The 15027-nt window shown below is 37.2% G+C and overlaps 2 protein-coding genes across 2 annotated transcripts in view; one reads left to right on the plus strand and one right to left on the minus strand.

Annotated features, from left to right (window-relative positions):
• Positions 1–1992: 1992 nt before the first annotated feature.
• Positions 1993–3888, plus strand: LOC127800734 (uncharacterized). The gene is made up of 2 exons (XM_052335521.1): positions 1993–2162; positions 2734–3888. The coding sequence occupies exon 2, from the start codon at positions 2838–2840 to the stop codon at positions 3627–3629; it is 792 nt and encodes a 263-aa protein (XP_052191481.1). The 5' UTR covers positions 1993–2162; positions 2734–2837; the 3' UTR covers positions 3630–3888.
• Positions 3889–4660: 772 nt separating this feature from the next.
• LOC127800733 (uncharacterized) overlaps positions 4661–15027 on the minus strand; it is a 53106-nt gene continuing 42739 nt past the window's right edge. Inside the window, exons 18-25 of the mRNA XM_052335520.1 lie at positions 9345–9441; positions 9184–9243; positions 8715–8769; positions 8209–8609; positions 6254–8125; positions 5577–6149; positions 5435–5493; positions 4661–5215 (exon numbers count right to left, since the gene is read on the minus strand). Of these exons, the coding sequence (XP_052191480.1) occupies positions 5020–5215; positions 5435–5493; positions 5577–6149; positions 6254–8125; positions 8209–8609; positions 8715–8769; positions 9184–9243; positions 9345–9441 (3313 nt within the window). The 3' untranslated portion in view covers positions 4661–5019. The remainder of the gene's footprint in view (positions 5216–5434; positions 5494–5576; positions 6150–6253; positions 8126–8208; positions 8610–8714; positions 8770–9183; positions 9244–9344; positions 9442–15027) is intronic.

The following is a 15027-nucleotide window of genomic DNA, read 5'->3' on the forward strand; positions in this document are numbered from 1 at the left end:
CAATTCTTTTAAATTTAATTAATATGGGCCCTGATATTATCCTAGACCATGAAATTTTGTAGATTCAACCCAAATCCACTAATATAAATCTCATGATTTCTGAAATTACATTTCTTTTATAATTTTAATTAGATTAAATCTGTTTTTTTTCCAAAATTTATATTAAAATAAGTTTCATAAATTCTAATACTTTTGTGTATTGGTTTTAAATTATAACATTTTGTTGTAATTTTATGAACTTTGAAACCCCCCATGGCCTACTAACCCAAATATAATTATATTGACGTATCTAAAATTTACTTTATAATTAAACCAATTCTAATTTATAAATATAAATTTCAAATTTAAATCATAATATATTTAAGGGTCTGTTTGATTACAAGCATGGAACTCACGTAGAAAGAAAATAAATTCTAAGCAATTCAATTGTCTGAAACTTATTTACATGGAAATTATAAATTAGAAGTGTTTGATTAAATTTTATTTTTTATGTAATTTCCTCTCCAAACCCACCCTCGTCTTCTCCCTGCCTTCTCCTCTCTCTTTCTCCCCTTTTGCCTCCCAAACCTAGTTCTTCGCCTTGCCATTCTCTATCGCTGGAGAATGGAAAGATCCAACAGCACGAAACCATGCTGTCCTACCTTCTCCTATCGTTGCCATCACTGGAGAAAGCATCACCACCATCATTGCCTTCTCTCATCAGGACCTGGAGAATAAGAAAGCGCTATAGGAAGGAGATGAGGTCAATGAGGTGTCCGTTGACCGAATTTTTGACTCCAAGAAAGTGTCGCCATGGAAGGAACAACTCATTTTCAAAGCCTTCATGGTAAGCTACCCATCTCTTTCTCTCCCAAACCCAGTTCTTCTCCTTGCCTCCCCCAATCGCCACCATTGCCAGTTGTAACTGCCATCGTCGCCGCTGCCATCTTCATTGCCCATCGTCAATGGTCGTTGCAATTGCCAATGGTCAATTTTCACTGGCTGTGGCTACCATCGTCGACCACCCTTCGTGCTTTTCCTCGTTCCCTTCTTCTTCACTGGTCGTGGCTGCCATCGCCGCTGCCATCTTCGTTCCCTTCTTCTTCTCCTTCGTGCTTCCACTTTTCTTTTTCTTCTTCTTCCCTAAAATTTCTTTTCCAACCCCTCCCTAAGAATTGATTTTCCAACAAAAGTAGGAATTGGGCATCACATGAGCAAAAGTAAGAATTGGAATTATTTAGAAAATATGGCTAATCAAACAACACCAAAACTAGATTTTACATGAAAAATGACTATTTTTTTATGAAAAATATGACCAATCAAACAGGCCCTAAATTCATATTGATATAAAATTCAAGGTACATTAACCACAATACAAACTCCCTTAAATTTTAGTCTTCAATAGGATTTGTTAAAATGAATAAGATAAAATTATATCAAAATAAGATTGAAATATTTTTCGATTCAAGATATGAATATTAAGATAAATGTAAAAAGTATTTTAAAATTTTTATCAAATTATTTATTAAATTTTTTAAAATGTATTGGAGAAGACATGCATCATTTTTTTTTATATATAAGGACTAAGATAAATTTATTTGAAGCGAGACTTATTTTTTAATAATTATTAAATAAATTTAATAAATATAATAAAAAATATTTTTATTTAAAATATTTTTTATATCTTACTTTTTTTTAATCAATATTTTAATTAACAAACACTATGTTAAAATATATCTAATCTATAATATAAGGAAACATCTTAATAATATTTTTGTATATTTTAGTTCACAAAATAAAAATTAATTATGTGAATAAAATTTAAACTAACAAAACTTAAAAAGTTGTGATTTAAATAAATATTAAATATTAAAAGCTATTAAAAAATTATTAAACATTAATTGAGTGAGTACGGAAAAGCCAGTGGACTGGAGGCGAACGTTTTTCCATGCATTATAAGCCCAAGTCAGTCGTGTAGGGTATGCGACCGCATCCGAGGCGGCGTAGTCCACGCGACCCTCCCGGTTTGGGACGCGGCTTGCTCGTGTGGTGTGGTTTCAAATACCCGCCTTCTCTTTCTTTTTTCCTCTCTCTCTCTCTCTCTCTCTCTTTCTGCCTCTTGTATCGCCCGCTTCTCGCTCTCTGCTTTCATTCGCTTCGCCAATCCGATCTGATCTGAGACGGTATGTACCTTCCTCAAAACTCTGGGGGTTTCTCATTCGATCAAGCTTTTGCCCACCAAAAACCGTGTAAAATCTGTTCCTTGATAACAACCTCCGTAATTAGGGTTGGTTCTTTCCTCGCGCAAGATCTGAATCTAGGGTTTTCTATTCTTGCCGTGCTTTTGCCTTTTCGGGCTTGGGGGGTTTCATCAGAGATATTATGGTTTTTCTGCTTTGCTAATGGGAGGATCAATTATGACCTGTTATTTGCCCCTTAATTTTGCTGTCTGAATCGTTTTGTCAATTTTGGTACTTGCATTTTTCCTTCTCGTTGTGTTCTTTTTTTTTCCCCTTAAAGAAGAATGAATAATTGTTCTGCCTATCCTGGGTTGTCTTTTATCCGTAATTAAATGGTTGAATTTATTTGGGCTTGTATTTCTTGTAATCTGCCATCAATTTTGAGTATTATTCATGTTTGGTTAAGTCGGTTCTTTGAAGTTTCATTCGTATGCTTTTACATGAATGAGTTGGTGGGAAGTGACGACTCGCTGATTCCTATAGGGGACTAATTAATTTGGTTTTTGAATTTCAGTGTTTCAAGGGAGTATGAAGAACCCTACATTGATACTCGTTTAAGTTAAAGATTTGGGTTTCTTGGAGGTACATCTAAATATTCTGATCTTTTGTTGGTATAAAATGTCAAGTAACAAAGAAGAAAAAGGTGCTCAGGATGCAGCAGAAAGAATCAAGGCTGCTGCACTATCAGCGGCAAAAGGACTTAGCCGTGCCCAAGCTGAGCGAGCTGCTGCTGCTGCAGCCAGAAATGTCAATGCCTATGGGCAGAAGGAAGAAGGACCCAGTAGATGGCAGGAGAGAAAAGAAGCAAAGAGACAGATGTATCTTATGAGTACTGAGAAACAAGTAAGGCTGGGTGAAAGGAAAGACCCGAAGGCATCAATGTTGACCATTGGTGGGACAGCTTCACAATGCCAGAAATGTTTCCAGACTGGGCATTGGACATATGAATGCAAGAATGAGCGCGTTTATATATCGCGACCTTCTCGTACCCAGCAACTTAAAAATCCAAAATTAAGGATGAAGTTCTCAATTTCTTATGATTTGGATAACCCGGACATTCCAAAGGATGCGCAGAAAGAGAAGCATTCCAAGAAAAGCAAGAGGAAGCATAGGTCTGATACTGAATCTCGCAGTGATAGTGAGGCTTCGGTTTTTGAGTCCGACAGTGGGTCATCATCTGTTACTGGTTCTGATTATTCTTCAGAAGAGAGTGATTCAAGCTACAGCTCATCTACTGATTCTGAGGAAGAGAGGAGGAGGAAGAAGAAGAAGAAAAAGAAGCAGAGAAAGAGGAGGCACAGGCGGTACAGTTCCAGTTCCGAATCTTCTGATTCAGAGTCAGATTCAGAATCTGATTCTGAGGATAGGAGCAGCCGGAGGAAGAGCAGGAGGCATAGCAGAAAACGCTAGGCAGTCAAAAGAAGAGGAGAAAAGTTGTGGTATAATACCTTTATGTTGCCTTTCTACCTTTGTTTGTGTCTACAAGGTTTTCATAACTGTGGGGATTACTAGGTTGTGATATTAGACGTTATCCTTTCAGTCTTCTTAGCAATTATGTGGGCATGTAATAATTTTGGACAAGTGGTTGCTCTTCTTTATTAAACTTGTATTTGATGCTTTACTACTTGACTTCATAATGATACATCATGAGCATTATTATTGTGTGAAATTTTGGTCATTATCTACAAAAGGTAATATTTTGTCCACCTTCCACAATGTTATTGGTTTCTTGTTTTTGTTTTGGGTGAGACTAAGATCCTCAACTATCAGAGAATGTATTGCTGTAGGGAAGGGGGTGTCGTCGTTGTAGGAAGTTATTTGCCTCATTTGTTATTATACTGGCTAGCAGATCTATGAACGGGAAAAGGCAGGGAGCGAGAGGGTGAGCAGTGCAGAGGGATGAAGAAAGAAATTATGGTAAACATTAATTGTTTGAAGAACTCTCCTGCTAGTTGATAACTAAAGAAAAATGACATTGTTGTTTCTTTAGGTCCTGTTACCTGTTAAAATCATTTTCCTGCCCAATGAGAGAGAGAGAGCTTGAAGGAGGTAGATTGGACAAAGTCATGAAAATACTTCAAATAACCAATCATTGAGAATGCCTTTCATTTTTCTGGCCATCGCTTTGCCTTGGTTCCTTCTTTGTTTTGCATTTCCTGAGTTTTGCGAGGTGTCTCAAGTTTGCTAGGTTTGGACATTAAGAAGAAAACTGGCAACAAAAGAGGCCAAAAAAAAAAAAAACAACAGAGAGGATGGAACACCCTTAAATTGATGAAAATATTTTTAAAGTTTACCCATGAATATTGATGCATATTTTATGAATTACACAACCCCCCCCCGGAAATGCAGATATTACTCTTTTAAGTTCAAGCAGCACTGAATAACCAGCATATCCATATCATCAAATTTTACTAGAAATGCTAAAAAGATGATCTTTGGTATGGACCCAAATAGGTTAGAGACAAATTTTGAACATTTTCTCCTCTTTTTTCTTTTTTAAAAGTAACAATTCTAATTTTCTATATCTAATGTTCTAAAATCTATACACCAATTTCCTTATGGAAGCTTTTGCTCCACTAACAAGCTGATTCTCCTGTAAACTCTCTCTCTCTCCACTCTACTTGGAATTCCATAAGAACACAATTCCTAAATAGTTACTAGTAGAGGAGAAAAGAAAGATAAAAAGAATCAACAAATGGAAGAGGAAAATTATGTACAAGAAGAAGAACATCCAGAAGAGGGCTTGGTTAAAGCTCAAAGTGACTGAAAATTCCTACAAAATTGCATCCAAGGAAACAACCTACAAAGATGAGAACATCCGTCCGAACCAGTCTCCTAGACGCCTCATCTTTGAAGTAAGTTCTCCATTTCTTCCAAAATAAGCCTCAGCATTTGAAAGCATGACCGAAACATCATGCCTCATCGACTCCAGGCTTCGATAGTAGTTGTTCTCCAGTCTAGACTGAATGACGTCAAGTGACATAGGTACAGGGAACCTGCAAATTTTCAATAGAAACAAATCCAGCTTCAACTTCCTTAAATCAACATGCCACCCAAAAAAAAAAAAAATCAAACAGTGAAAAACATCTACAACTTTCTGCGGGCAAAAGGACAAGTCTCGTCTCGTTCATGAGGAAGAGATTCTTTCCTACTTAGCCATGTCCGATGCAGCATTCAAAACAAATAGGAATACGCTAAAGAAGTGCAATACATGCCTGTTCAAAAAACTTGACTTCTGGGACACTTGTTTTAAACTTCGAATCCCGCAAGGGTCCTGCAATTTTCCAAATAAGATCAGTGGAGTCCTTGCTGGAACACTCAAATAATGCAGTAAGTATGAAGCTTAAACAAGATTACCTCGTCTTCAGCCCCTGTTTCGTCCAATTCATCAAAAGAGCAGAGCAACTTTTCTCTGATTTCATCACTGATGCGAGGTGGCTCCCATTGAATCTCAGCATCATGAAGTTCCCAAGGACTATGTAGAATTTCTGCGGGATCACTTTTGTACAAAACGACATACTTCTCCCAAGGACTGTCTGGAAATTCTAGAGATTTAGGCTTCACTTGAATGATCCGACCTTCCCACCAGCTCCCATTTTCCTCGCCCTCATTTTTCCACCAGACTTGGCATTTATCCCTGAAAGTCCAATTTCTCTGCATAGCAGCGTCATACCTACTTCTTTCAACGAGGAAGTCTGGAAAACTAGTCAGTTCAGGCAGAGTCAATGTAAATGATTTCCCAGCAACACTGGAAGAGGAATCCACAAACTTCAGGCTCATTTTACAGCAACCATCCCCAGAACCTGAATGTGCTGTATACTCTAGAGCTGCTACCATACAAAATTCCACTGCTCTGATGTTTCCCCTTATTTTTCTCCAAGGGCGTTCATCTTTTGCACTACTATGGCTACTATAGTACTCCTCATGACCCTGAGAAACAGTAAAGGTTTCAACACAAGTTATTAAATTTTATCAACCAAAACAGTAGACCATCTGTAGCAAATTAAGTATGATGAATCATCAAATAAGCATACCTGTCTCAAGTATACAACTTCATCCCCCAATTGGGGAATATATCGGGAGCCCTCCTCGTGTGTTGACAACATCAACCATGAGTTTTTCGCTGGATGGTGCGATTTCCTTCGATCTGGCAGACTATAGTCATGAAAACGGTAGCTGCTTCTCCTATTCCTTGTAGACCTCAATCCAACACCAACGCCTGAGACCGATCTCCCTGATCTCCATTGTTCACAGGGAAGTTCATTGCAAGCACTCGTGGAAGATTTCTGGATACCTGCCAATGCATCTTTTGATTCATCACGGTCTTCCCTCAATATGATATTACAGCTGGCAGCATTTACATCATCAGAGGCTGCCCTCAATCCCATGGACCGTGTCCGGCGAACCCCATTACTCGTGGCTTGAGGGGATTCAACTCCAACGTCAAGATTATGATTGCTCACACTTGAGACCTTTGTGGTTTCCACACATCCACTGTCACCTTCAGGATTACTTCTATCCTTAGATAACTTTGATCTTCTATAAACAACATTGTACATTTTATCGTGTGAATTTGACTTCCACGATTCTTGTAAGACAGAATTGGAAGTTCCAACAATCTGAGCTTCTGATTTCTCTAGGCCTTTCTGGTCTCCATGATCTGAACTGGGTCCAACGTTTCCATCATCATCAGGGACTTCAGAATTTAGATTGTGCTTTGCATCTGGGCTTTCAGGTAAAGCATTAATTCCACCCTTTCTCCCATCAGATCTAATTTTCGCCTCGGGGCTTTCAACTTCCTTAGAAATCTTTTCTGACATTATCCTCAATAATGTTGAACTTGACAATGGGTTTTCTTGCAATTCTGGAGCACATATAACTGCATTTGTATAGGGGACTGGAGATGAGATTGTATCAACAACCTTATGGTCTTGCCTTGACAATCCATCATAATCCTGGTGTTCATTGAGGCTAGAGTGCAAATCTCCAGAGTTTGCATTCTCAACAAGTTGCTGGTTTATAGGAACCATCTCATCTGTCTGACTTCCAAAAAATTGGCACTCTGTACTAGTACAAACTTTGCCACACTCCTTTTCAAGAAGCAGCTGCCCATTGCCTACACTGTTGATTTTAGCATTGGAACCTGATCCAGCACATGCAGAGAGTTCCCCCATTTTCACTCGTTTGGCTGTGCGAGCCCTGAATCCGCCCCATTTAATTTTTTGATTGTATCCTTCAAACAAACGTGAATGACAGTTAACTTCAGATTTTTTTCCCCTCTCGTTTCTTTCAATTCTTCTGTGGTTCATTTCACCAGATGAGTAATCTGGATCCTGAGAGTAATTCTCATTTATGTCATTAGCTTCCCTTGGAGATTTAGATGATGATGCTAAAAGACCAGGTTTCTTGTCATCTTCTAGTTGTGCTTTACCTGTAGCTACAGACTTATTTAAATCACGAATTGGAAGTTTCAAGACCAATCTCCTCCTGTTTCCAGCATCAATACAAGATTCAGAGTGGTCAACAGTTTTGTCCAAATCCTCAGACTCCACCAGTACTTCTTTCCCTTTTGAATGATCCTGCCTTTTATTTTCCCAAGTTTTGTCAAATTCATCACTACTGATGTCAATGTCCTGTAATGTGGATTCACTTTCTGATAAATCACCTTCTGATCCATCTTCACCTTCTCCTTCCTTGGACATTCCTGTAATTCGGGAAAACAAAGTCAGAGCATTGCGAGCAGCAGCTCTCTGAGGTCTCATTGACTTAGACGACAAAGCCTTCTTTCTTGATGCTTTTCGTCCATGTCTTGACTTCCTCCTTTGATGATGTTTCTGTGACTCATCTAGGCACTCATCCAAAATTTTCCTCTTAACACGCCTCCCAGAAGAGGTCATGATCTCAACCTGAAAAGATAAAGATTAAAGATCAATTTCTGTATGAGCAAGACAACCAAGAGTCAAAACACTATCAACAAGAAAATATTTACTTCTATCTTCGGTTTTTTCCTTTTTGATCTGCGGAGGGCATCTTTATTAGTTCCCTCAACCTCGCTGTCTTCTGCACTGTATTCTAGATCACCAGATGAACTAGAAATAAAGCTTCCTTGCTCCCCTCCCGAAGAATATTCTTCAGTGACGTTATATTCTGAATCAGTATCTTCAGTTTGCACATCATTTTCTAGTTCCCAATCCATGGGCTCCACAAACTCTGGTAGTGGGTCAATCAATAAATCCAAGTCTGCTAGAGGGAGTATTTGGCGACCTTGGTCCAGATTTATGTCTGGTCCAACAGCAAATCTTACAGATGATGGTCGCCACTCAATACCCAGAGCTCCTAACCGCCGTTTCTGGTACATGCTCTGATAAGGTTCTGGATATGGAATCATGCCTGGCAATTCACAATGCATATACAGCACATACAAAAAGAAAATTATGGAAGGGCATTATCTCAGGAATAAAAACTCAATCAGAAAGTAAAGGAGCAAGAACAAACTTGCATCACAGAGGAGATCTTGCATATTTCTCCTATACGGCACAAGTTGTGATTCCTACATCCCAAATCAGACATTTGCCAATTGCTTCATTAAGAGGTCATCGAAAAAGTGCAAAAATAAACAATCTACATCCCACTGCCAGGACATCAAAAGTCACAATGAGATCAGACAAAATGAAAATTTTCATTAAGGTTAAAGGTAGAGAAGCAAGGAGTTGTTTATTTAAATATCCAAAGAGGTGAGATATAGCTCAAAAAATGCATTCTGCAGAACTTTTAAATTCAAGGTAACAGGAAGACCAAAGTTTCAAATATTGAAACAGGTAAAGAATAAACAGCCATCATGCACCTTAACAATTTCAGAATACATAATTAATTCCAGGTGAATCCTATAGGCCATAGCACTTTCATAAGCTTGACTCCTCATACATGTAGCTCCTTAACATGAATAGGTTATATAATAACTAACCTGGTCAAGAACGTTCCCATGAATATCTTGAATAATGGGGCGATAATCGCCAAGGAAGAACTGTCAAAGATAGGAATAAACACATCAGTAAAATGACTACTCATAGAACAAACAAATACTAACAGCATGTACAAGATACGCCTATCTTTGGTTTGCAGTACCTGATCATATTTTGCATCCTTTTGGGACTCACCTTGGCCTGTGCTTAATATATACAATTGACCAACGTGGTCAGAAAGTATAATTGATGTCCCATCCCTGCATTATAGAAAGTGAAATCAAGATGGAAAGCATGGGTGTGGCAAGAGAGTACACATCTATCCTATAATGAAATAAAGCAAGGAAAAGCAACAACAAGCCTTAATCCCACTAGGTGGGGTTGAGTACAAAAATTTTACATATCTAGTCATCTCTATCCATGACCATATCCTCTATAAGGCCATCATACCTTATGTGATGTTTTAGGGTTTCTATTAATATTGTTGGAAAGATCCCACAATCTATGAGATTGATTATAATCAATCTTAATTGTTGGGATTGATTGATTGATGTAAATTAGTAATTGATGTAATTAGGATTCCTTCCCTTTTTTTTCCTTAGTTATAGGGATTTGATTGTTTTCCTTCTCCTATATATATATTATAATCAGTCCTAGTGAAGAGAGTGAGAAATATACCAAGTTTTCAGTCTTGTTCTACATTTTTCAGTTTTGTTCTACATGGTATCAGAGCAGAAGATTTTGGCCTGATCCTCACTGTTTCTTCTGCAATCTTTTTTCTCTTCTCTAAGCCTTCATTGCTTCCTTCTTGTTCAACCGATCAACCCAGTGAACATGTCAGAACTTTTAGAGATTGCTTCCACCTTAACAACTGAAGAATCAACTCCGGTTGAACAAACCACCAGAGCTAGAGATTTGCCAGGGGTGCATCAATCCTACCATCTAGACGGTAGGAACTACTTGTAGTGGGCTCAACTCATCCGGACCTTTCTCAAGGGTCGTGGGAAGATCAGCCACCCAATTGCATCTCCACCTAAAGAATTAGATCCCACTTTTATAGCATGGGATGTTAAGGACTCTCTCATCATGTCTTGGTTGTGGAGTGCAATGCAATCTAAGGTGACTAAGAACTTTATGTTTTTAAGTTCTGCAAAGGAGATATGGGAAACAGTGAGGCAAACATACTCCAAAGTTCAGGATGCCTCAGTGATTTTTGAGATTAAGACTAAGATTAGCTCTACTAGGAAAATCAACGGTTATAGAGTATTATAATCAGATGAAGAGACTTTGGTTGGAACTTGATCATTATCAAGACAAAAAAATAGTATGCGGTGCAGATGCTACCACCTTGAATCAAATTTTTGAAAGAGACAAGATTGTGGAATTTCTTGCGAGCCTAAATCCAAAATTCAATCAAGTAAGAATCCAAGTTCTTTGGTAAGGATAAACTCCCTACTCTACACGAAGTATTTGCTATTGTTATGAGTGAGGAAAATAGAAGAGGGGTCATGCTCAATGAATACAGAAGGATCAACCTTGATGTCTAGCAACAAAGAGGGGGCAAAAGTGAGTGGGAAAGACAAAAGTTCAAACCAAGAACTCAAGTTGTGATGGACAGTGGTGTTCCTATTGCAAGAAACCACGACACACAAGGAACACTTGCTTTAAATTGCATGGGAATGATGCAATTTTAAACAAGATAGGAGGGTTCAGGGGCATGAAGCACCAAGCCTACATCTCCAACAAGGAGCTATAGGAAGTCACTGATAAAGGAGAGGCATCTGGAACTAATCTGAATCAATTAAATGCAAAAAAGATTAACAAGCTGAAGTCGTTTCTAAGGACCATCCACAATGGAGCAGCATCATGTTCTCTTGCACAACAAGGTAAATCCCTAAACTTTGGTTCTTTTTCAGCCTCCAAAACTTATAGGAATAACATGTAGATCCTGGATCCGGGAGCCACTGATCACGTAACCTCTAATCTTCATGTTTTTGAGACATATGAGCCTCTTGAAACTACTAAAGTGATCACTATTGCCAATGGCACTTCTATTCCCATTACTGGACAGGGCAAGGTCAACCTTAGCCTGAGTTCTTCATGTACCTAATTTGGCTACCAATATCATTTCCATTCATCAACTTACTAAAGACCTACATTGCAATGCTATTTTTTCTCCATATATGTGTAAATTTCAGACCAGAAACACGGGGAAGATGATTGGTGTGGCTAAGGAACAACACAGGTTGTATGTTTTACAAGGGGAGAGTACTTGTCCACAAAGAAAACAACAAAGGATTGCTTGTTCATCTCAATCAGCCTCAGACCTTTCCACCATTTGGCTCCATCACTTTAGACTAGGACATCCTCCTTTTATTCTGTTAAAAAGCATGTTTCCAGCCTTGTTCAAGACCTTACACCCTAGTAATTTTCAATGTGATGTGTGTAATGGCTAAACACCATAGTGTGTCCTATCCTATTAGCAATAAGCTTTCATCAAAACCATTTTATTTAATCCATTCTGATGTTTGGGGTCCATCCAAGATACCAAACTATTATGGGGCAAAATGGTTTATTTCTCCTATAGATGATTGTACTTGCATGTGTTAGATTTTCCTTTTAAAAGATAAGGCAGCAATTGGGACTGTCTTGCCTTATTTTTGCAAAATGATATCCACTCAATTTGGCACCTCTATCCAAATATTTAGGACTAATAATGCATCATGCGTTTCAACAATCACTTGCATCAATTTTTCCAACAAGAGGGGATAACCCATGAATCTTCCTACATAGATACTCCATAACAAAATGGAGTAGTTGAACGGAAGATAAGACATTTCCTCAATGTGGCAAGATCTTTTCTCCACCATCACCATGTCCCTAGACATTTTTTGGGGGAAGCTGTTTTCACAGCAACATATGTGATTAACAGGGTTCCCTCTAGAGTCCTCAACAACCAAAGTCCTTTCCAATGTCTAGCTTCCTTTTTTTCCAGATTTGAGTTTGCATTCTCCTCTACCTCTTAAGGTGTTCGATTGTGTGTGTTTTGTTCACATTCCTAAAGCCAATTGGGACAAACTTGAGACTAGAGCTCATAAATGTGTCTTCCTTGGGTACTCTCCTACCCAAAAGGGCTATAAGTGTTACAACCTTATCTTGCGGAAGTTCTATGTCTCCAAAGATGTCACCTTCGTTGAGTCTCAACCTTATTTCAATTCTCCCCAAGTTAGACCTCAAGGGGAGATTGTAGGAGGTGATGATCATGACCCTAAGCATTTCTTTCCATCCCTAGAATCAGCAACATCAAGCTCCACTGATACAAATTCTAACCTCATTTTTGTTCCCTCTCCTCGGCATATCTCTTTACCTAATTGCTCTCCTCAAAGTGAAGGCTGCAATGAACAAGCAAATCTGAGGCTGTCATCCCCGAGGAGATTTAAAGGCTCTCCTTACGTAATTAAAAAAAGACAGCCCGATGATGTACCTCAACCAGTCTCACCATCAACTCCTGACCCTGGACTAGAATTAACACCTCGAGTGGATGCCATTCCAGCACTGCCTACCCCTAAGTCTACTTATCTGAACCTACCCATTGCAGTATGGAAAGGGGTTAAAACCTGCACCAAACACCCTCTAGCCAATTACCTATCTTACCATCGCCTTTCTCGCAACCATAAAACTTTCCTCACATCCTTGGATATTATTGTTATTCCCAACACCGTGGAGGAGGCTCTGAATGATCCAAAATGGAAGGAAGCTATGTTAGAGGAGATGAAAGCCTTAAATAAAAATCAAACATGGGAAATAGTGCCTAGACCTAAGGGAGTCAAACCAGTGGGTTGCAAGTGGATCTTCAATCTCAAATACAAGGCTGATGACACTCTAGAGAGGTACAAGGCACGGCTGGTCGCCAAGGGCTATACTTAGTTCTATGGCATAAGTCATTTGGAGACCTTTGCCCCCATGGCAAAGATGACATCTCGCATTCTTATATCCCTAGCAACTACGTTCGGGTGGTAGTTGAAACAACTAGACATAAACAATGCCTTCTGATTAGTGGTTAATTTTGTAAAAATTTTGTTATAATTATACCCTTCTTTCGATCTTAAATATGGTTTAAATTAGATATTAATATATATTTTATGGTTATATGCAAATTTAAATTGAAAGATGAATGAAATGAAGTTCTAAAGTAAATAATAATAATATATAAAATTATATATAATACATATATATCATTATATGCATGCATGTAATATATATATAATATAATCTAATATATATATGTGCCATGTGTAATACATATATATAATATATAATTTATTAATAACATTAAATTATTTTTATTTTTTTAGGCATGAAGAATTCAAGCCCATGAAGACTTAAAGTCCATGAAGAATTCAAATCCATGAAGAAATCAAGTCCATGAAGAATTCAAATCCATGAAGAAATCAAATCTATGAAGAATTCAAGCCCATGAAGAATTAAGGCCCAATTTGAGCAACCCATGGAAAATATTATTTGGAGAAGGCCCAAGGATTATTTTTAATCCTAATAAAGATTAAAAACCAATTTATAGAAATCTATTTTTATTTTTTATGTGAGAGCTTTATTAGGTGTGTTTTTTAGCTAAAATCCATTTAACTATTAGGTGGATATTATAGCTAAAATCCATTTAACTTTATGAGTGCTTTATTAGGTATGTATTTTAGCTAAAATCCATTTAATATTAGGTGTATTATAGCTAAAATCCATTTAACTTTAAGTGTGTGAGTGCCCATTAGATATAATTATGTCTAGTTGAATAATTGAAATTGTGTGGTTTGTATTGCATCTTGTGGCCTATAAATAGCTCACTTGATTGCATTTGTAAGTGTGATTATTATTCTTGAATAAAAGTTTAGTTGTTTCCTTATAATTCTCTCTTTGAGAATTGTTCTTGTTCTTTCTCATTTTCTTTAGTACTTTCTCTTATAATCTTACTTTTTTTTTCTTTCTTCTTTTAAATTCTTATGTCATTTATTATTACTTTATTATTCACCGCCTAAATGGCCGGTTAATTTGTGCCTTTAAATTTCTGTAATTTTAATTCTTGTCATTTAATTATTCACCGCCTAAATGGCCGGTTAGTTTATACCTTTAAATTTCTGCAATTTTAATTCTTGTCATTTAATTATCCACCGCCTAAATGGCCGGTTAGTTTATGCTTTTAAATTTCTTGTCATTTAAATTCTGTTATTTAAATTACATTATTTAAATTTATGTCAATTAACTTTCAAATAAAAATGAGTAGTTAAATCTAATCTTGGGTTAAGGCAAGGACAGTGTCCAACGCCAATGATTCCCAAAGAAAGCTGCGCTTTAAATAAGTAACATTAATTTAAATTTCAGTATGAGTGTGTATTAATTATTAAAAAATCACTAGGTTTGGATTGGAGCGTAAGCCTAGCTTAGAGCTTTCATGCCATGTATGAGAGTTACTAGAACTGGAAACGCTATCATACCCAAATCAGGATGATTAATTTAGTTATTTTGTATATTAATTGTAATTGAATTTATGGTAGTTGCTTAAATTAGAATCCCGCATATCATGTATAGGGATTGCTTAACCTAGAACTATCATCATCTCTAATTGCATTTAATAACAAATCCTCATATCTGAAATTAAATTAATGTTGCTAATCTTTTATGCTAAAATTTGGGAATCAACGGGTTGGTACTGAAATTGTCTTAACTTAAGCACTATCCAAATTCATATTTTTACGTTTAATGTTTATTTCAATTTTTGCCTTACTTTATTTTCTAGTATCTGTTGTCTAAAAACAAAACCATAAAAAATCTTGTTG

The sequence above is a fragment of the Diospyros lotus genome, chromosome 4 (genome assembly GCF_014633365.1).
Source record: "Diospyros lotus cultivar Yz01 chromosome 4, ASM1463336v1, whole genome shotgun sequence".
NCBI lineage: Eukaryota > Viridiplantae > Streptophyta > Magnoliopsida > Ericales > Ebenaceae > Diospyros > Diospyros lotus.

What these genes read in the sequence shown, in the direction of transcription:
- LOC127800734 (XM_052335521.1), top strand. Translation starts at nt 2,838, where the DNA reads ATGTCAAGTAACAAAGAAGAAAAAGGTGCTCAGGATGCAGCAGAAAGA.